The sequence below is a fragment of the Festucalex cinctus genome, chromosome 2 (genome assembly GCF_051991245.1).
Source record: "Festucalex cinctus isolate MCC-2025b chromosome 2, RoL_Fcin_1.0, whole genome shotgun sequence".
NCBI classification, from domain to species: Eukaryota; Metazoa; Chordata; class Actinopteri; order Syngnathiformes; family Syngnathidae; genus Festucalex; species Festucalex cinctus.
The window spans coordinates 330,842-352,798 of record NC_135412.1 but is presented as its reverse complement, the minus strand read 5'-3'; the positions used below and the strand labels follow the sequence as shown (position 1 = coordinate 352,798).

General features: G+C 40.6%; 3 protein-coding genes across 4 annotated transcripts; 2 read left to right on the top strand and 1 right to left on the bottom strand.

Annotated features, from left to right (window-relative positions):
- Positions 1 to 1,985: 1,985 nt before the first annotated feature.
- On the bottom strand, positions 1,986 to 12,190 carry ccdc22 (CCC complex scaffolding subunit CCDC22). Its single transcript, XM_077511881.1, has 16 exons — positions 11,793 to 12,190; positions 11,210 to 11,387; positions 10,381 to 10,513; positions 9,405 to 9,511; positions 9,121 to 9,205; positions 7,972 to 8,141; positions 6,903 to 7,118; positions 6,666 to 6,827; positions 5,583 to 5,702; positions 5,391 to 5,507; positions 5,208 to 5,309; positions 4,569 to 4,676; positions 4,098 to 4,193; positions 3,825 to 3,884; positions 3,659 to 3,733; positions 1,986 to 2,749 (listed from the first exon to the last, which is right to left on the bottom strand). The coding sequence occupies exons 1-16, from the start codon at positions 11,840 to 11,842 to the stop codon at positions 2,636 to 2,638; spliced, it is 1,893 nt and encodes a 630-aa protein (XP_077368007.1). The 5' UTR covers positions 11,843 to 12,190; the 3' UTR covers positions 1,986 to 2,635.
- Positions 12,191 to 12,364: 174 nt separating this feature from the next.
- tbc1d25 (TBC1 domain family, member 25) lies at positions 12,365 to 19,463 on the top strand. 2 transcript variants are annotated; one of them, XM_077511880.1, is made up of 8 exons: positions 12,365 to 12,681; positions 13,665 to 13,774; positions 13,867 to 14,021; positions 14,105 to 14,232; positions 14,314 to 14,502; positions 15,080 to 15,355; positions 15,691 to 17,082; positions 17,173 to 19,463. In XM_077511880.1, exons 1-8 carry the CDS (start codon positions 12,637 to 12,639, stop codon positions 17,254 to 17,256), a joined length of 2,379 nt encoding a protein of 792 aa, XP_077368006.1. In that variant the 5' UTR covers positions 12,365 to 12,636; the 3' UTR covers positions 17,257 to 19,463. The 2 variants fall into 2 exon arrangements, with proteins under 2 accessions (XP_077368006.1, XP_077368005.1); XM_077511879.1 differs by having other exon boundaries at positions 15,691 to 19,463.
- A 924-nt stretch (positions 19,464 to 20,387) lies between these two features.
- Positions 20,388 to 21,927, top strand: ndufb11 (NADH:ubiquinone oxidoreductase subunit B11). The gene is made up of 3 exons (XM_077515206.1): positions 20,388 to 20,646; positions 21,385 to 21,515; positions 21,714 to 21,927. The coding sequence occupies exons 1-3, from the start codon at positions 20,473 to 20,475 to the stop codon at positions 21,841 to 21,843; spliced, it is 435 nt and encodes a 144-aa protein (XP_077371332.1). The 5' UTR covers positions 20,388 to 20,472; the 3' UTR covers positions 21,844 to 21,927.
- Positions 21,928 to 21,957: the final 30 nt, after the last annotated feature.

The window sequence follows — 21,957 nt, the reverse complement described above, 5'->3', positions numbered from 1 at the left end:
TCCATCTCACCTCATGTGACCCTAATGAGAACAAGAGTTATAGAAAAGGGATAAATTGACTCATTGTCTGTTTGATCCTTGTCGTTTGCGAGGCTAGTTTTCGTGTTCACCAACATGGTCGCCACATTTGCGTTTGTCTGCTCGCTCTCTATTTTCAGTGTTAAGTTTTCCAGCCTTCCTACGCAAACTCTGACAGAATGAATCCACCCATAAAGTTGAGCTGGTGGTTTAAGCAGACGGCAAAGCAAATCTAAAACTGGTAAGACGTGCCTCATTTTGGACTGCAGAAGAAAGAAAGCGCTTGAATGAACTTTTGCTGACCTGCCACATCAGCAACACGACAGACGCCTTTCAGCTCAAAATAGCAAAGCTTACCGTCTGCCACTTCTTGGCCAGCATGCTCATCTATAGTTTTTAGTACTTCCTAAGTCTCGAGCGCTCTGGTCCACAGTCACACCACTGGCCCCTGTAACTCCAGTTTCTGGCACCAGCTCCCTCCCCTGGCCGAAGAACCTGTCGTCACTTTCCACTCGTGGTTCAAACTGAGCACGAGGAGCACACCAGGGCCTGTGCCGCACTCAACCACTATCAAATTCTTGTTCCTAAACTGCAGTACTATGAGCGTCCTGCGTCTCTGCTGCAGCTGAGAGTCAAGTATAGCTCAGGCGCGGCCATGTGACGTGAGGGGGAAATATTGAAGCTGACACCGCCGTGAGCACTCGAACCAGCCATGGCAATGAAACCCTGACAATCTCCTGCATACGCTTCTTGTTGGACCACAATCGATAGACTGACTTTTCAAACAGAAAGAGTGTTAAGAAGAGTTCCAAGGAATTTATTATCAAAACAGGTCTTAAAAGCATCTTCTGAAATCTGCTATCCATCATTTAGATTTGTGTCCGCTGAAAATTTTACATGTAAAGTCCTCGAGTTACGTCGTTTCATTTTACAGCGCACATGCCTCATCCATGGCACCTTCTCTTAATTTAACTTCCTACAATATTCACACCATTTTAATGTTATTTAATGTTGTGTTGTTACCTCCAGCAACGGACGTCCTGGTGCAGGTCGGCTTGCCGAATGGGCTCTTTGCACAAATCCACTACTTCCTGAACTCGACACCACTCCTTCGTTTCCTGTCTATCATGAGTGGACACGCTGATTAATCCAGGTGTGCCTGATCTCAGTAACTACAACGACATTGGCCAGACACACCTGGATTAATCAGTTTGTCCAAAAGAGCCCATTAAAAGTCGCATTAGCTTAATTTTGTAACCAGTCAGCAACAAATGTCCGTGCGGAAACACGAAATAATTGGTTCCAACACTTCCGGGTCGAGCAATTTTTTTTATTTTTTAAATTCCCGAACAATATATTTTGATGTAAATAACGACTTCCACGGTGAAATCCGACTTAAGTCAGAATTCTGATGACATCGCCAGCCGAAGGAACGGAACTCAGCCGTAACTCGAGTTTACTTCGATTGGAAGTCATCCATTACTCTTATCATAAAATCGCCATTTAACCTTTTTACCGGATTTTCTGGCACAATAATAAATAAAGCAATTATGTGCATTGCAATGCATTCCACGTGACAAGGCAGCAAATGAAAAAGTTTAGAGCTTTGAGAGCTGAGCAAGCCGGTATAATTAAGGCAAGCAAGAAGTGGAGAAATAAATCCAAGGAAGCAAGTTCTGGTGAAACAGAGCATTGTGCTTTAAAACACAAAAACAGTTTAGAAAAAGTCAGCTATTATGATGTTATCTAAGAGTCCTGCATGTGTTTACTTTCACATAAGGCTTGGCATGGCGTGTGAGTCACTAGTCAGTCAACTAATCTGATCTACAGAACACGTAATCGCCAGTTACCTGCATGTCACTATTTCAACATACATTACTGTGATGTAAGCTCTAAAAGTCCTAACGTAACCATTGCTGTACATAATTAACATCTGATAAGATTGAGCAATAAACATTCTAAAGTCAAACACTTGATTTTTTATTTTTATTTTTTACAATATACAATTTTTTAATAATAGATCTAGATGACACATTCAATAGCATTCAACATTGAGTTCAAATATAGCTCATTCTGGAAACGAAAGGAAAAAAGGTAATCTGAAACATGTTCTTTTCCTCATTTCTCTTCAACCAATAATGAGAATGATCCTGAAACGAGGAAGGCAGGTTTGGCAGCACCATTTGCTGATGAATTTTGATTTATGGAACGATTGGAATGGCAGCTCTAAACAACGTGAACAAAATTGCTAGTACCTGACTTCCACGAGTTCATTTGGTACATTTCCATTTATTCTTATTATTATTTTATTTTATTTATTTATTTAATCTCACGCTATTTCAGTTTCTGACAATTATAAAACAAAAGAGCATGTGCAGCCGCAGAAGTGATTAACACGAGAAATCAGGCATCAAGATTCATATTACATCATAAAAAATGCTTGTTCAGTTACTGTGGTACAAATGCAGTTGGAGCTTTTTGAAGAAAGGCAGCTCCCAATGGCCGCAAGAGGCAGGCGGTGTTCATGAACGGCGATTGCTTCGGTCCGAGACGCATTTCAGTCTTGTTCCGAGCAACCACGGTTGTTTTGAAGCTTGAGAATCGGGCGCTCGCTCCGTCAGCCCTCTTTAACCTTGGCAGCAAGTGCAGAATTCTCTTGTCGAATCGCCTTGTAGTCTTCGAGAATCTTCTCCAGATTAGCCACCGTTTTGTTACTATTCTCCGTGTCAATCTGGGCAAAAATTTCAAAATTAAAATTAATTGTTCATCATTGAATACATTGAGAAAGGTGTCATCTAAACTGGTCCATGCAGTTGTGTGCAACTTTCACCACTCTTTTTCCCCTTTTTTTTTTTTTTTGCCATACGAAGGAATTCTGCATGTTTTTTCATCCTAGTCCCGCATTCATTTTGGGTACTATATTAATTAAAAAAAATATATAATAATAATAATAATAAATTTACCAATCTCACCATTGTACAGATCAAAGTTAAAATTTTTAATCATAATCACATGACTTCAATAATCACGATTAATCACAAATTTGATATCAGTTTTCAGTGTACAAAAATTTTCGAGTTTTCATACTCTTGTTAACATAAAAATAGAAGAACTAAAAGAAATATGGTGGCATATTCTAGTCATTGATACAGTAATTTCATAATTCATAAAATTGAGTTCAAATTAACAAACTGTACTGTACTGTAAAAAAATGAGTGTGATACTGATTTGTCTTCATTTTTCTGCCACTAGATGGCATAATCGCATTTGTAAGACGCTGACAGCTCAGTGCATTTTTCTTTTCATATTAAGAGTTATGTAACCTTTAACATGAAGTAATTTGTGAAAGTCTGCACATTTTTTTCAATTGTAGAATACAACTTGAGCCCAGTCTCCACAAATATTTGCATTATTATTCAATTTATTACTGCTAAATGTTGCTGCATTGCATTTGAAATTGCCCGAGCAAAAGCTTCCAAGTAAGTCGCGGTCATTAATCGCGCGTTTAAAAACGAGTGGCATTAAAGGAACTTTAATTCATTCAAAATGTACACACTCATTTTGACACCCCTAATAAAAACGCTCGACTGAACTTAGCACTGAAATGCTCCATGATAATGATCTGCTTTACAAATCGTACCTGCTCTTCCAGATCTCGGATCTCTCTCAGGATCGTTCCAGTGTCCTCGATGGTTTGGATCAATTGATTGCAGTTCTACACAAGAGAGTGAAATAGTAAAACACAATTTTGCAAGGGAGAGGGAAAATAATTGGAGTCGAGGAAATTCTGAAAATGAGATTTGTACTTCATGTAGAGCAGCCAGATACTTGTAGGATTTGCGGACCGACTCGTCTTTTTTGGCGTCCTGGCAAGTGACAACAAAAACAAAACTTGTTTTTTTGCTTCCCCATTCATGCAAGGTAGCAAAAGAACCCAAATTAGTTTTTGCAATTAACCAAGACAAAAAATAAAAGAAATAATGTCCCACACTCCTCTATGACGACGACGTTTGCTCATCAATACTGCACCATTAAAAGACAAACAAAAGCACAGGCAAAGAAATTTGTGTTTTAGGAACCTTAAAGACGAGCTCATCGGTCACGGCAAACGTCCTGTCCAGTTTTCCTGTCAGGCTGTTGATCTCTTTTTGTAGTTCTTTCGTGTCAGACAAAATCTGTGATGGGGAAAAATATGAAATAAAAAAGTGGTTGGATGGATTCACAGAGAAGGCAAGCTAAGCATCGTTGTCTTACTCAAAATCAGCGTACTAAACTGAAGATGTTTGAGCACTAAAATATGATTGAAACAATAAATATGAAAAATGCCTTGTGAAAAGTCAAGCAACTGTTTCACCAGAATGCTGAAATCAATTAATAGCATCCAGCCTCGAGTACTTGTTGTACACATGAAAAGCTACCCATCAAAATATATAGAGATTTTTTTTTTAAGTAGACAAAAAAACTTCAAAGCACTTTTTGAATGAGTACAAATGAGTCGGCCATTGAGAGTTTGGAATCTTCCTGAGCTGACGTTTCCATTCAAGTCTTACCTTGTTGATTTCCTCCTTCTGTTTCTTGATGTTGCTCACAATCTCCAGAATCCTCTGAGTGTACGCTGCCCGAGACACGTCCTTGGGAAGGCTTTCTAACTCTCTTACCTCGAATGAGAAAAGGCACGAAAACAACAACAACAAAACACATGCCTTGCAGAACTTGCATTTTATGTAGTTACACAGCAGCCACGTCGGGCTGGGCAATAAATCAAATTTGAGTTGCTAAATCGTAAAATCCAGTTTTGTCTTCTAGATGATTAAAAACTGTTGTTTTTATGTTCTCCTACATCCAAATGTTTGTGTGTGTTGTAATATTGCACAAGCGTTGGATGGCAAGAAATGTATACAATAGCTTGCAACTAGTTAATTGTGGCATGTAAACTATCTTGCTAGATTTATGTTTTTAGAATCACTATCCATTATTGTCATCTGAACATTTTGCACAGGAATGATTTTTGAATAAATGAAACCTTTAAATAAATATTTGTCGGGTTGAATCCTAATTGTCCCGAACGACAATCCAGATGTCATTTTTTGGCCATATCGCCCAGCCCCAACCCAATCATTAGATGCTTTTTTACTGCATATAATACATGCAGCCTCAGAAAGAAATGTCGAGATTTGAAACTCTGATACCAGCTGTTTGTAGAGTTCCTCCTTCTTCTTGGCCTCCTCTGTTGACACACGCATTTTGTCATGTAGAAGCTTGATTTCCGACAGCTTTTTGGACGATTCCATCTGGGGAAAATGACGCAGACGAATGAACGGCTGTACATAAAACAGAATGCTGATTATTCTTATGTTCCCGTGCATCTTTACATCCTGATCGCTGCACATCTCTTTAAGCCTGCGGCGTTCGTCAATGAGCGGCGCACGATGTTTTTCCCACTGAGCCGCCAGGTTCACCACTCGCTGGGCACTGGCCTCCACCAAGGCCTGCAAAAGACGGCCCACATCCACTTGAAGGTCCCGCTGCATGGGAAGAAATCCCGTTGGACTCTTCTCACACACCTGGAGCTTCACTACGTTGTTCTCAGCGTCCGGTAGAAGATCAATCGTACTCTTTTTCAACTGGATCTTTTCCTCCAGCTCTTTGTTCTGCCGCTCGCGTTGCTTCAACTCATCGAGTACCTAAAAGGTCCACAGGAGATGTTTGGTCTGATGGACCGTTAATGGATCTCAAGCTCCGAAACACAACATATCAGAATTACAAGTCTACCAATACGACATTCCAATGTCCTATATTTAGATTTGGGCCGCTAATCGGCAGGCAGGAGCCCCCGCGTTTCAAAATCACGCGGGCAGCCCACACATCATCAGCCGATAAATCAAAAGTATCCACGGTTATCCTATGGTCATTGTCAATCACACTTACCGGCCATTGGCTGAGTGCATGTCTTTGTAACCGAGGGTGTCACAGAGTTTGAATAATTGAATATCAAAAGTAGCAAAACTTGAATCCACGACTAGAAACAATATAACTATATTAAACCTTGTCTGTACAAAAATAACATAAAAAAGGCAAAACACAATCACAAGTGTTACTAGTAACAGCAAAAATGCATGATGGGAAAGCCTCCTATGATTAGCGTTGAGCATCAGTCATCGCAGTAGTGTGCACCAGAAGTGGTGAGAACACATTTCAAAATAAGAGTACTAACAGGAAGTGCAGTGTTAGTTGCCTTCATCTTGCTGGTTGAAATTCATTTGGTGAAGTGTAAAATGTCTGATCCCATTTCATGTACATTTGCCTATTGCTTTCTTTTCCCCCCATTTTATATTCACACACTTTTTCAAATAAACGAATTCAATTGTAAATGACATTTTTGATCAAATGCAATATGAATATGGTTGGAGGGAATGCTCGTATATTTTACACCGATACACAAACTATAAAATGAGGTATGTTCATTCAAATGTGAACTAAAGTGGGCCGGTCTGAGCCCTGAAAAAACAAAAACAAAAAGTCCCAGTCCAGCCGTGCTTACGCTATGTTGTTTGTCACTCAGAGGATGCTTGACTTAACTGTTACGTTACAAGATGAACAAATGAATATAAAATCACCGCAGGCCAGCGAGCGACTGAATCGGCTACCTGAGCATTAGTGACACTCATGTGCTTCAATTCCGTAGTTAGCCGGTCGACGTCACTGCACAGCTGCTGAAATTGTTGCTGCAAAGACGCCAGCTCCTCCTGCTGACTGCCATGCGCATCGCCATCCGACCGCCGCACGGGAGATGGCGCCGCATCCGTCTCCTGGAAAAAACAAACCGGCAGTGCTGAATAATCGGACATCTTTCGTTCCGCATCAGCAGGCCAGCATCAGCACACCTGCGTAAAAGTGAACTTCTGAGAGTGGGTAAAGTGAGAGCCCTTGGTCAGGTTGCGGTCAGAAGAGGCCGACCCCCTGAAGGATCGCAGGACGTCAGACAGGTCAGAGGTGGCGCCGAGACCACCAAAGGCACTTTCCGTGGGGGGGGGGGCGGCAGAGCGCAACTGCTCCTCAATACGTTTACGCAGACGAGTCACTTTCCGGGCCTTGTAGTCCTGCGCAAAAGAAATTGAAACACATTTACAGGCAATCGGAGAGTGGACAGAAATTGTTCATATGACAAGCGTCCCCCTTTAGCCTAAACACGATATTCTGATTCATATTGCACTTGTGGAATAGGAGTTAAGCAGCAAAATCCAGCCACGATTATTTCTGGGATCATCTTGCCTGATATCGACTGAAAACGACATCACCTCACCTGTTTTCTGGAGCTGAGCTGTGACTGGCCGTTACCTGGGCTCCGAGCAACTGTCAACTGATGTCATTTGCAGCTAGCACTGTCATTACTGAATCCATTAATCAGATTTAGTTTCATTTTGCATTCAAGTGTATTATAAAAGCATGTAACCCCCAATTACTGTTTATTAATTAGTAATTACTACTATTCATAAATCTGCTTAGAATTGTCGGGAAACGGCTTGTTTTCATCATGGCCCTGGTTGATCTCATACTCTGCTGCCACCTGCTGGCCGTTTCTGTAATTGTTACCATTTTTCCACCTGTTTTCTGCGGTTGGGAGGCTGCATCAAAGCCTTCTCTACGCTCTGGCATAATAAAACATAAAAACGTATAAATACATCTTTGGGACACTGAATATATTTAAAATAGAACGTATTTATACGTTTTTGGGAGCAACTGAGTTAAGATAGTTGTCGATTAATTTGATAATCGATTACTTTGATTAATTTTGACAGTTCAACTTTCAGCTGAAAAAAGGTCAACTTCCCGAGTTGGGTAAAAAAAAAAAAAAAAAAAGGTGAATTTTAACACATGTTATTGTAAAGAACATTTTTGGGTCAACTTACATATTTGGAGATCCTGACATGTTTCTGAAAGCAGGTGATTTACCTGTGGAGTGAGACGAGACAGAAGTCCCTGACTGTTCCATTCATTGTCCCATTCTTGCGCCGCGCTGAGCTCGGCCGTGTGCTGCTCCAGTAAAGATGCGGCCACAGTGGCATTATGGGTAAGTTGAGCGGTCACAGGGGGGAGAAAATCTCGCTGGTATTCTTTGGTCTCTGAAATCACGATTGCAATATATATTGAACTACAAACAGAAAGGTCAGATAAGAGCATCAACAAAATCCATCGAGAACGACGAGCCTCTTTGATCCTTCTTACGAAGTTATCAGGGAAAAGAAACGAGTGTTTCCCGTCAAAAATTTTATTTTAGTTCATTTGTCATTCAAATGTAATTCTGAAATTGAAGATTATGGTGCTCTTGTAACATAAAAAAAATATTATTTTGTGTCTGTGTCACAGCGGCCGACGTGTGACACGGTGCCAAGATTTATTTAGTGCCCGTATGTGGATAAATCCCAGAAAAGAATCGTTTCTAACGTAAAGAAACTCATATTAATCTGACAGATGGCAGATGACCATCATGGGTGAAGATTAAGATGATGATGTCCTACAAGCCCTGTCAGTACCGACACTATATATACACTTAGAAAAATACAAAAATTAAATACAAAAAAAAATATTTTAACTCATTATTTTGCAAATATATCTCCAATTGTTAAGTGAAGTTGTCATTTCCAATTCACAAAGAAAATAGCAAATTTGCACAATCACTGTAGTAGTTTTGTTTTTTTGAATACGTGACTAACTATTTGAACTGGGAGCACCTGAAATTTTACTGTCACAACCTCTAAATCGACTTGCGAATGAAATATTCATAATTTCAGATTTCCACACACTTTCACTATATTGTTGAGTAATGGGATGAAAATGGAGCAAAGATTTGTCAGACTCGACAACAAACTACATAAAAATAAATGAAATAAATACATTTATTGGTTGCACATGCGTGGAAGTGATAAAAAAATTACTTGCACTGTCTCAAATTTTAGAGGCAAAATGCCAGCATTTAGGAACAATCTGGAATATATACATACATACAGGCAGACAGGTTCATTTCAATATTTACGGTTGTTGACTCCTGCTGTCGTTTTTAGGGAGACAGATGAGTAATTACTAGTGAAAACGTGTGCCTACCTCTCACTGATTTCCTCCCTGGATCTTTAATACAATAAGGTAAACTGAGGGGCTGCATATGGAAGCTGTGCATTGCGCCTAAACGCTATGGACAAAAAAACAAAACAAAACAAAACAGCACAAGTCAGAGGACAATCCAAGAAGCAAAAGGAGTTCTTTACACGTTCTCTGAAAGTCATCGTATTGGTGAACATGAAGTAGGAAGAAGACGACATTGTCCATTGGAGCAGTAGGTGCACCCCTGCCCACATTTGAACAGGAAAGTGCAATTTTGAAGAGTTTACTTGTGTTTCACCATGCAGTGGGAGCCTGCAGCTTGGAGGGAGCCAAAGTGCTGCCAGCTGGGCTTTAATCGCAGCAGCAATAGATTGCTGAACAATGTTCAATTTGCCTAGAGGAAAAAAACAAAACAAAACAAAATTGACTTCAAATGACGACTCCTACCAACAAGTAGCCTATTAGCTGTTGGGGACACACTCGAAAAATGGTACTTTTATGTTTGTATACAAATAGTTAGGTCTGCGGAATGCCTACCAACACATGTGAACGACCAAGTAAATCTTTACACGATCTGCGTATTTCTGAAAATGTGTCTGTGAGCGAGCAGCTCCGCATTTCCGTCCCACTGTTACATAACAGTGGAGGGAATTAATTACATTTCTTCAATGATTTGGCAGCAAAATTTCAGCGTGAAACAACCACTTAGTGTTTAGCAATGTCTCCTTGTGCCATATTCACAAAGGCAACTGCAGCCTTTAGAGCCTTTAAGTTGAAGGCCATCACTTGTTTTTCACACTATATGCTCCTCCTTATTAAACAAATCTGGAATTTATATGATTGGATTTATTACATTGAAAACAGCCGTTTATAATACCGTCCAACTAAATTGTCTGTACAAAATGCACCTCTAAGTACAACTAAAACAACAATACATCAAAAGGGAAGAACGGGGGAATTCCGTGCTGTTTTCAGCAGCGCCACCTGGTGGTCGGGAGGGATGAAATGTAACAATAGTTTCCCTCTGATTCTATTGGTCAGTGCGTAACCTAATTTAGGTCTGAGAATATGGGTACTTTTTGTCTCTCTCCACTTCCCTATACTGTATTCTACTGTACGAGTCATTCATGTATCAGATGGTGAGCAGTTTTATATTATTCTAGGTTTCTTTATCCAGGGTTATTATTATTTTTTTTAATACCTGTAAGAGAGTTAAGAGTATTGAAATGTTGGTCAAGGGTGATGACGACATTGATCCTGTACCTGTTGGCTGTTCAGACGCCACAGCACTTTCTCGGGGTAGTTTTTCCACAAGGAACATGAGCAGGGAGCGAATCTCTGTTTCACTGCTGTACAAGAAGGTTTGATAACCTATTTCGCCTTTATAGCCAATTTCCTGCAAACAAATTTCAAATGTCGTTATGAGGCCAGGTGTGTTTTCTTTGTCACTCTATTTGAATGAAAACCAACTAAATAAACGCATATTCAAACTATTCTTGCAAAGTATACACAGTAAATTCTGTAGTACACTATTTAGATAGGGACCAAATAGACTCAGTTTCAGAGTAAACTAAACTAATTTACACGAGGAAGAGAGTAAAATAAAAAATTGAAGAAAAAATCAAATTCACTCAAGGTTTGAGGTTCGAACTCACGACCTTCAGTTTGGGTGACTGCCACACTACCAGCGAACTTCGTCTCTCTTACTGTTTGCTTTGCAATCATGGAATCAGCTGCAGCTGACATGAGCGATTACGAGCAGAAAGCAGGAGCTGCGTGGCTGCGTGAGAGTAGATCGTCTGTCTCCTAAGCTGGAGGTCGTGATTTTGTTCCTACCTTGAGACACTTTTATTTTCTATTTGTTTTTCCAATTCTTTCTTTTACTCTCTTCCAAGTGTAAATATGACTCTAAAACTGAGTCTATTTGGTCCTACTCTGAATAGAGTAATATTTAGTCTACAGAATTGACTGCGTAATAATGTAATATATTGACATTCTGAGTTGTTCTGCGATAGCAGCTTTTTGGGCTTTTTTCTCTCTCTCGCAATGAAAACAGCTGCTCCACATGTCAGTACGTCATGGGCGTCTTTACCTGACATGCCTGTGCCAGGCTCATCCCCACCCTGAAGCGGGCAGACATGCCGGGCGGGAGGGAAGTTGTCAGCGCGCTGCCCAAGCCGGGATTGATCAGCCGGATGCATCTCACCACCGCCTCCACTATCAGCTCACTGGTGAAGTCTTTGACACTACCAACTTCCTCACTCAGCTCTCTACAAGAAGCAGAACAAATGGATTGGAATGTGTTTTCTTAATTGCACGCTGACAGTCTTCCATCCACATGTTTGATCATATGATGATCTGTGTTCTGACTCTGTCGGGCAGAATGATTAGCAAACTAAATGTTGTCCATAAATGTTAATGTTGCCAACGATTTACAGTACAGTTAACAAATGTAAAACGTTATTCTCATGTTACCGGGCACCTTATTCTACAATTGATTGTTTATGTAAAGACTTTTATCGTTAGCATGTTTTACATTATTTTTGTTTTTAACACAACATGATTGATTTTCCTTTTCATTGTGAAGACTACAGTGGATTCTCCTTCAATTCATTGATCTATGCATCCGTCTATCAATCCATCTGTCTGTCATTAACATGACAGCAAATACTTACGTGCCGACTTGTTTGAGGGCGAGTATCAAGATTTTGTCAACTTCCTCCATGTCGGGTGTTTGAATCAACGCGCAGGATTCAAGTAATGCATCTAAAGCGTGCAGCTTGTAGATCAACCAGTCTACAGTGTGAAGTGTGGCTTCTCCATGGTGGCCAAACAGCAGCAGAACAAGCCTCAGTCGGCTAACATTTAGCTACTTTTTCGCAAGCAGAAGATCGTCTCTCACCGAGTGCATTCTATGCTACGAGTCAAACTAGACGTATTATTCATCTTTAAAAATCTGCACATGCATCAGATTGAAGTTAACGGTTTCATCCGATTGTGAAGGTAGATTTGACAAATGAATGCCTTCTTTAGTGAAAAAGTAATGATACAACAGCAATAATGAAAACGAACAGATGGGTTTCTGGGAAATGGTGTCTTCTCGTCTGAATGGCTGTGCAAGCAAATGGCAATATGACTACATTTCCCAGCATGCAAAATTTCGGCCTCATGACAAAAGTTGCGGAATGTTTGCATGGAATTATTGAAACACTTTTGAGGATTTATGTAAATAGATAGTGTTTTATGTCCCTTTAGCGTAATTTAGAAAATAACTTGAATCAAATTCTTCTTCATTTTAGAAGCAGTTCGATTAGCATTTGGAAATATTACAGCAATATAGGAGATGACCAATAGCTGGCAGTATTACGAAGTGTAGCTCTTTCATGAAAGGAAAGCCGAAGAAGACCACCAGCCGAGCCACTCGGCTAACCTGATCATGTTATTGATCATTATGTTGGTGTAGATGGGAGAAGAATCATTTTTCAGCGAGCCACTTTGCTCCAAAACGGAACTGTAAAGATGGCGAGCGACGAGGAGAGGGGGGTGGTTCGAGTCAAAGTGAAGGTATGTGAGTCAGTTAGCACCAATCTCCCGGTGTTAGAAAAAAATAAAATAAAAATGTTTTTTTGGCATAATAAAAAATTTCCAGGTACATATTGTGGTAGTACGTGTCAACTGTACTCAATCGTTTCAATTTCATGTCAGAGGCAGCGGTCGTTTCTTTCTGCCTGCGAACTTGTTCATGATTTTTAACAATCACCATTATTGTTGGAAATCGCCGGCGTGCTTTGACATCATGTTATTTTGATAGACCATTGTGTACCTTAACACGTCTGACCACATTTGGCCGATACTGTATAAGAAAACATGCGGCAAGAATTGCCAACCTACTTAAGGCGCTAACGTCAAAGCGGTCCAAGATGACGTCACCTAGGACGCACAACAACACGCTTGTGCATCTCTTTGCAAAGTCAAATCAAAAAGCAGCACTAGTCTTATTAACTCGTTATGGTCATTAGTATAAAGGCCGGTGAGTCAGTTTTCGATTTAACACTTAATCTTTTTCGTGGAAGCACATTACTAAATATGTGCCAACCTGTTTTTTTCCAGTTCATCATCGGAGCTGATCATTTTTCCAGTACATACTTGTGTGTTTGTTTGTTGTTGTTTTTTAAACAAAAACTCAAATTGGAATTAAAAAAAAATCGATATTGCCTATCAAGACAGATGTTGTTCTAGTGTAAGTGAATCTTTAAAAAACAGATTACCTGCTTTTGTTTATACTTACAATAAATTCAATTAAGTGTCTCCTACTCTCCTGTGCAATACCGGGTACTTTATTTAATCTCTTTCTCTAGTAAGACCTGCTTGATTTAAAGCAGTACTGGACAAACCTTGATGTTCTGTTGTTTCCAAAAGTCTACAATTGTTTCTTATGACCTTTTGTTGTAGTACTTTATCGCAGAACGGATATTTGTATGTATACATTGCAGTGACGTTTGCTTATACATTTTTTTATGTCTTAAGTTGTATTGCATGTATTTCAGAAATGTGATGGAGCACTTCCTGTGGAGTTTCGCTCCTTTGCTGTTGATCCTCAAATTACATCATTGGAGGTGTTGCAGCATATTCTAATTAAAGCCTTTGATTTGAATGGGTAAGTCTGGTCCCCATGACTAAAGTTATTTTGTCTCGAAAAGTATCAAGTAAATGTGTTTCCAAAAAAAATGTTTGTGCTTGTAAAACTAGGAGGCGCAATTTTGAGATCAGTTACATGTCTCGAGGTGCGAGCGTTGCAGAGACGTACCCGACTTTGACGTCTGATGGGGATTTGGATGTTGCATTTGCCACAGCAGCCAAACCGTATCTCCAACTCAAGATGGACGTGAAACCTTCAGAAGACAGTAAGAACGCAAATAACAGGAGACACGTCATCGGCGTTTGCTGCTAATGCATTTACAATGTGTCACTCTCGGTTCAATTTTAGGTCCTGTGATGGAGGACTGGGACATCATCAGCCCCAAAGATGTGATTGGCTCTGAGCAGCTTCTTGCAGAGAGGACGAAGTCTTTGGCATCTGCAGCACTTCCGTTCACCCAGTCTTTAATGTCCCAGGTCCGTTCGTAACCTCGCTGGTTCTCCCCTCTCACTTGCACTCTGCCTGTATTCTCATGTGTTTGTTGCATTTGTATTCAGGTTGGCCGGACACTGACACGAGTCCAGCAGGCATTCAGCTGGTCTTATGGGGAGGAGATCAAACCTTTCAAGCCCCCTCTGAGTGACACCGAGTTTCATAGTTATCTCAATAGTCAAGGACAATTGACACGACCAGAGGAACTGCGGCTGCGGATCTACCACGGCGGTGTTGAACCTTCACTGCGCAAGGTTATTATTTTAGAAGGTTATTCATTATCTGAATGTTCAGTTGGTGCTACTTTTATGGAGGCAGAGTTCAAACTAAAAATGTGCTCTGGTATAAGCGAAGCGCGTCTTAAGTTTGCGCATGCGCAAGGGAAAGAATGAGGCGACCAACTACCCTCTCAATTTGAATGGCGGAGATTCGAGTGGTGACAATCTTTGCCTAACTGTCCACTTTAAAACTTGCAAGTCAACTTCCCCGATGTCACTAAATGTCACATGCTGCGCATGTTCATAAAAAGAAACAAAACCCAGCAACTTTCCAGCAGTTGAAACGTTTCTATCAGAGCCGATTCCATCGATCCGATTCATTTTCAATGACCGTTTGGTAGTTTGGCCTACCCACAATGCATCACACCGCTACCCATAATGCACCTTGAATTCGAGATGCGCACTTCGCTTCTTCTGAACTCGAGGGACATTTTTTAGGTTTTGCAGGGTTAGAGATCAAAACCTTCACAGACTTCACGACATTTTTCATGACATTGAAGGCTGCGTTGGATTCTTGTGAATGACGTCGTTTTTTGTCTTTTGTCGTTTTCAGGTTGTTTGGCGCTACCTCCTGAATGTCTACCCGGACGGACTGAGTGGCCAGGAACGAATGGACTACATGAAGCGAAAGACGAGAGAGTATGACCGGCTGAAGAAGGAATGGACGGCCCACGTCAGTCACGAGGATCTTGAATTCATCCGGGGAAATGTTGTGAAAGACGTTTTAAGGACCGACCGTGCGCATCCGTACTACGCCGGCTCGGAAGACAGTCCGCATTTGACTGCGCTCGCAGATTTGCTTACGACCTTCGCCATCACACATCCGCAGGTCTTTCGAGCAACTTTTTTGCCCCTTTACACCAAATGTGTCCATTTCAAATTCAATAAATAAGACAGTTGATGTTAGTTTAATTTTGGAAGTCCGTTTAAAATCAAATCTGCTCAAAATCAAAATCACATGCATATTATCTCCATTTTTTTTCTGCTGGTAATTTTAGACCATGCAGAAGCACAACTGACGGATTTTCCATGTTAAATTTCAATGGATAGAACAGATTTGGATGAAACTTGTTTTAGACATAATTACACAGCCGAATTGTTTGTTGTTGTTTGCGTTTATGAATTGTGAAGATTGAAAACTCTGCATTCTTGCTTGCTTTTCAGATCTCGTACTGTCAAGGAATGAGTGATATCGCTTCCCCGATCCTCGCCGTGATGGATAATGAAGCGCATGCCTTCATTTGCTTTTGCGGCATTATGAAACGCTTGGAGGGCAACTTCCGGCCCGACGGACAGCTTATGTCCATTAAGTTCCAGCATCTAAAACTGCTTCTGCAGTACTCGGATGATGAATTCTACTCGTATCTGGTTTCCCGCGGAGCCGACGATCTTTTCTTTTGTTACCGTTGGTTACTTCTGGAGCTCAAGCGAGAATTTGCCTTCGACGACGCGCTTCGGATGCTTGAGGTCACGTGGAGTTCCCTGCCCCCGGACCCTCCTGAAACTGACGTGGAGCTCCTCGGACCGCCGCCGCAGACCGATGGAAGACGTTTGACAGACAGTGACGGTGGCCTTGGCCGTGACTGGGAAATGAAAGAGAAGCAACGTCGGCAACATATGCTTCGACCGTTGAGAGAAGAAGCCGATGTCGGTTGGAACGCTGTCACGGAAGTTGGCCTGGCGAGTGAGAGAAGGGTTGTGACTCCTCTTGAGGAGACTTTTGGTGACTTTAAATACTATACTGCCCAAAATGAAGACGGCTTTGATCTGAAGGCCGCTGAACGGCAACAATGTTTGGCTGATGCGCAGTCGTCCCGCGTTCCAACTCGTCAGTCCACCGTTGACAGCGAGGAGGACGCCGGGGAGAGAACGCCGCTTATAAAATGCTCTAAAACTGGCTTTTCACCGGCATCGTCACCTCCGCTACCGCCGATCCGTAACAGTGACGGCGTTTCGCAATCGTCTTCAGCCTTACCTTCCAGTCGGTCAGTCGCCGCTCCTGACTCCGCCCCACAAACTACATTTGATTTTGCAAGCAGTGGAAGAGAGGCCTTATCGAGAACCGTCCCCAAAGTCATCACATCTTCTGCACAATTGCTCAGGAGTGCCGGGTTGAACTCTACCGCAAAACCGTGCGTGACATCTCACGCCCATCACCAAAATCGATCTTTTCTCTCGTCACCAATTTTGCCTTTTGGAAAAAGCCCTTCGCAGGCCGCATCCAGGTCGTCCCCCAACAACCTTCATTCTCCTAGCAACAAGCCCGCAACCGGCACGGCGACTCACCTGGACGCTTCCCCCAACATCAAACCGTGTTCTCTGCCGCCTCCGCAAGAGTTTGGGAAAGGCAATCCCTTCATGCTTTTTTTGTGCTTGTCCATCTTGCTGGAACATCGGGACCACATCATCAAAAACGGCCTGGATTACAATGAGCTGGCCATGCACTTCGATCGCCTCGTGCGGCGCCACAACCTGAGCCGGATCCTGCAGCGAGCCAAGGCCTTGTTTGCCGACTACCTGCAGAGCGAAGTGTGGGACTCCGAGGAGGGCGACGAGGTTAGCTCAGACTCGCCGACGGCTGCTCGGTACTCGCCGCCGTTAGCCGTCTCCGCTCGCCCCATTTACAGCCCCTTGTCATCTCCTCAGACTTCATCCCGGAACTCAACCTACAACCTGGCGATGACCGTTCCGTCGCCATCAGCTGAAGTCTCCCTTTCGCATATGTCGTGAATGCAGCAGCTTCCCGGACTTTCTATTCTCACCAACTTCTCAGCAAGGTGGCTCGGACTATTTTCGACAGCATCCCTTGTTCAATTGTTACAATATGTGAATGATTCCAGGACTGATCATAACATGTTGTTTTGTGGACGCTGCTTGGAGGTACGAAAGAATTGGATGGAGCTTTTCCTGCGTCCTTTAAAGTTGATCATGCACGTGCACTCTTTTTTTTTTTTTTTTCTCTCCGTTTTTTGACAGCGTGGCTTTTGTGAAATAACAACTCTTTATTTGATTGTATTGAAATTAGAGCTGTCAAACGATTACATTTTTTCATCAGAATAATCACATCTTAGAATTTTGATTGATCACAATTAATCGCTCAATTATCAAAAAGGCTTTTTAGCAACATTTTTTAGCTTGTCAAATCGTCAAAAAAGATGATTAATACTAAGTTTGAATTGTTTACATTTATACATTTGCACCTTTTTTAATAAGTAAATAAAAATAACTAATTTGATCAATTTTGTTTCATCCAAAAGGAACTTGCATAATTAGTGTTTCAAATAATTAAATTTTTCTTAAGAATTTTACATTTAATCATTTTCCAAAATAATCGTGCTTAATATTTTCTTCATAATTGAGCAGCTCTAGTTTGACATGAACAAATATTCTGAATGTCATATGCAAACATCTGAAATAATTGACTTTAATGCATGTAGTTATGTGTATTGCTCAAACACAACCTGTGCTAACGTCACCATCTGCTGTCAGCTAATGGCTCATCAGTGATCCAAATTAATAGTGGGATTAATCTGCGTTAATACATAATTAATGCAATTTTTTTTGTGATTAACTAATTAACGCTTTAACTTTGACAGCACTAATTTAAATTCAAGTTATGTCTAGCTAGACAAAGAAATAATAATGCGATAGCTTTCCCAACCAATCCCCTAATAAACTGATATCATAATTATCATTGGAATAAGACAAATATGACACCGCAAATCGGGAACAGCTGCCCCGACAGTGCCAATTGAGAAAATTCAAACCAGGCGAACTTTCCAGCAATGTTCAAATCCATTTCATCTCCTGACTGTCTTATAGTCACGCTTACCTTAATTTGGGCCTTTTTAAACTCCGCCCCCCTCTGCTTTATTCTTTCTATTTTTAGTCGGTGGGCTTCATGTGCATATAAAACGACGTCCATGAGTTCTTGTTTTCTCCCTGAGCGACACGGAGATATGTCAACAATTTGTTCATGGGTATATCATATATCATGTGTATGTTCACGATGACAAAATAATTCTTGCGTTTTAACGTGAAAGCCCACAACATATGCTAGAAGAGAGACTGTGAAGAACCCGATCCGTTTTATTGAAGAGGATTTTAATACCATTCAAATCTAAGCAAACTGTAAAGGTCCCATTGAATTATCATATACTGTAATCACACTATTTATGAATAATTGACAACTAATAATATATAATTAAATGGTCCAATGACAATTTCAGGAGATGAGACAATTTTGCAGTTGAGTTTTTGCTGTTTAGTTGAATCACATTTTTGTGTCTCAATGTTGATGTATAATTTCTGATGTCACATGTTGACAGCTGCCATAAACTGTTTTTGCTCTTGTTGCTTCTGTGAGATTCATCATAGGAAGTGTTGTAGCATTTGATGCTGCATTATTAGAGAAGTGCCTCATTCTTGGGAGTTGAAAACCCTTCAAGCTTTTCATCTGTGCTAAAAATATCCTTTGCTATGGATGTCGAAACTGATTGACTTAATAAGCACATTCTGTGTTTCCCGTATGTCAATGAACTGGTTCGTTCCATCAACAAATCTTTGTGAAATGCTGTTTAGGCCTGCTTGATGAGTTGTGACTCGACACTGACTACCATACAATTACAATTACAACTACAATCTCCTATACTACCTTCAGAAAGAAACCATTTATTTTATTGCAGGGTTTTTATTATATTCCATTTCATGTTTTTTTTTTAAACTTGTAGCGGGCAGTGTATATCATCAAGATAGAAAAAAAGTGTCATGTGCAGTTGTATCCTGGGACCGTAATATTGCTTGCTTTTCCTCATCACGATACTGTATGAATATGTTGATTGAGTCACCTCTGTTGTACGCTTTCGTACGCATGAAATGGAAACGTATCCTACTTGTTAACGATCACCGCTAATCTTGCAGATTGTCTGCCAGTTGTCCAACCCCATTTTTTTTTTTTTTTTTTTTTTTTTTTTTTTTTAAGTTTTGGAACTTTGACCACATGACATATACCAAATCTATGGGCTGTTATTCATATATTTGCAACTGTATTTCATTTGAAAATATGTACACAACATTGAGGTCAAAGGTCATTTTTACAACAACCAGTGAGCTACTTGAATTAATGCATATTTCAGAAGTGTGCTTTTTTGTGACATTTTTTATTATTATTTTGAGAGGCCTTTTTTGTTGTTTAATTTGGAGCATTTGTTTGTCATTGTTATTACGCTAACATTTGCGCTAGCCTTCCAACCAACAATGTATGATTAAAATATTTTCAAAATGTACCTGACTGGACTGTGATCCAGCTACGTGTTTGTTTGAAAAAAAACAAAAAAACAACTCATTACAGTACAGAATTCCAAAGCAGTTTAATTATACATACATGTAATATAATGGGCACGAATAAATAAGACGGTCTGCAACTTATGTAGTGAAAATGTTTTACATTACAGTTGAATAAAATCATGAATATGTTGCTATCATAATTGTTATTTAAAAGATTGCAGTGTTTCGTAAGCGATAGACCCAACCCACAACCCTGGTCAAAAACTTTACTTCGTTTTACAGGAGTAAATTTCAATTGGGGGCTCGTCTTTCATCCTTACAGCGGTATTTATTTAATTATATTAAAACATTGGTTATTATATATATTCATACATTCATTTCCAAGAAATCACTTTTTTTTTTTTTTTTTTGTGAGACTAGTGAATAAACATTTACATTTAGGCCTACTACATTTTCGTAGAAAAATGAAAAATCCACTTGTGAAGAAAAAAAAAAAAAAGTGAGTCGCAATGAGTGAGCGTCACCAAAGGGAGGCAGTAATGTGACATCGATGACTGTGAGCATGCGAACATTGTTGTCATTGTTGAAGAAGAAGTGCGCCTCATTGAAGCTGTTGTTTCCTGTTCCGGGGCAACTATAGCTTTCACAAACAAGGCAAAAATGTTAGGCCGACTGTCACGGATCGGGCCAGTTTTTTCCCGTTTAAGTTCTCGTGTACCGGTTCGGTGCGTGTCCCAGTCGAATCCGAGTGGCGCTGCCGGTGCGGCTGCTGTGACCGAGCTGCAGCAGGCGGCGCCGAGTGAGAGCCATGGTGAGGTCAGCAACTTTGTCAAGGTGAGTTCCTCTGATTTTGCACGGTTACTCGATCTTCATTCGCTCTTACTCGAATGAACAAAAAGATTCCTCTCGTTTGCTCATGAATTTCTCGTTGACGTTGTTTTGTTTGTTATGAATGACTGACGCGAACGAGACCGTGGATGGTGTGCACATCGTTCCACAGTCCACATTGAAATTAGTCCAGATACTGAGAAACATGGCTTGGTAACGCTCATTTATGCTCATTGGTCCAACTGTTGTTTATAACAGTGGGTGGAAGTGTAGAACAGTTGACTGACAGACACAATTTCACAACTACAAAATGTCATACTTGATGGCTGGGCAGGCAGTCATTCTAGTACTTACTAAATGTTTTATTCACTCAAACATCAAAATAGATGTCAAGTGCTATTGACATTTTAATTGTATACAAACACTAATTAAAAAAAAAAATCCGTCTCTCCCCTTTGACAATTAACCAGACATTGTTCATTTTGAATACATTGTGAGTGACTAATAAAAGCGTACAATTTGCACTTTTGCAACTTCATTCAGCCCTGCTTCAAGGCTTGTTGGTCGGTGTCTTATGTAACCGTTGTACAACTTGTCCCAAAGAATAAACAAATTGTAACACTAATACTATGGAACACAAATCACGTCTTGGAATTTAGTGTTGTCAAACTTTCCATATTGCAGTTTTGTATTCAAATTGGGCAATATTGAGTTTGACAGTTTCTTTTTTTTGTTTTAATACAGAATCCAGATTTCCACGGCTTCTCCAGTGACCCGGTGATTGATGAATGGAGTATGAGATTGGCCTTCTTCTTTGGGGTCTCTATGTGTCTTGTCATCGGAAGCACGTTCATTCACTACTTACCAGACCATGGGTGGGTTCCTGTCTGTCTTTTCAATTTCTCGGCCACTGTCATTTTCACGCCAATGTGAGACCACAGATTATTCAACCTATATTTCAACCTTGTTCTCATGTTGTGCTGTAATAGCAGACTAGCAGCAGCATGGGCTTGCCCTCCCCTCCATAACATCCCGCAGATTTCTTCTCTAATTCCTCTTTGTATGTTTTCCAGGATGCGCGAGTGGGCCAGAAGGGAAGCTGAACGCTTGGTTGTGCAAAGAGAGAAGGAGGGTTTGCCTCTGATCGAGGAAAACTACTATGACCCCAGCAAAATTATCCTGCCCAGTGCGGGAGAAAATTAGAGTGTACAACCACCCACTTAATGTACTTCAGTAATATTGTATTTCACTAAAATAGAATAAAGGCTAATTGTTGGATTCATTAAATGTGTGGACTATGATTGACTCTTATTGAAA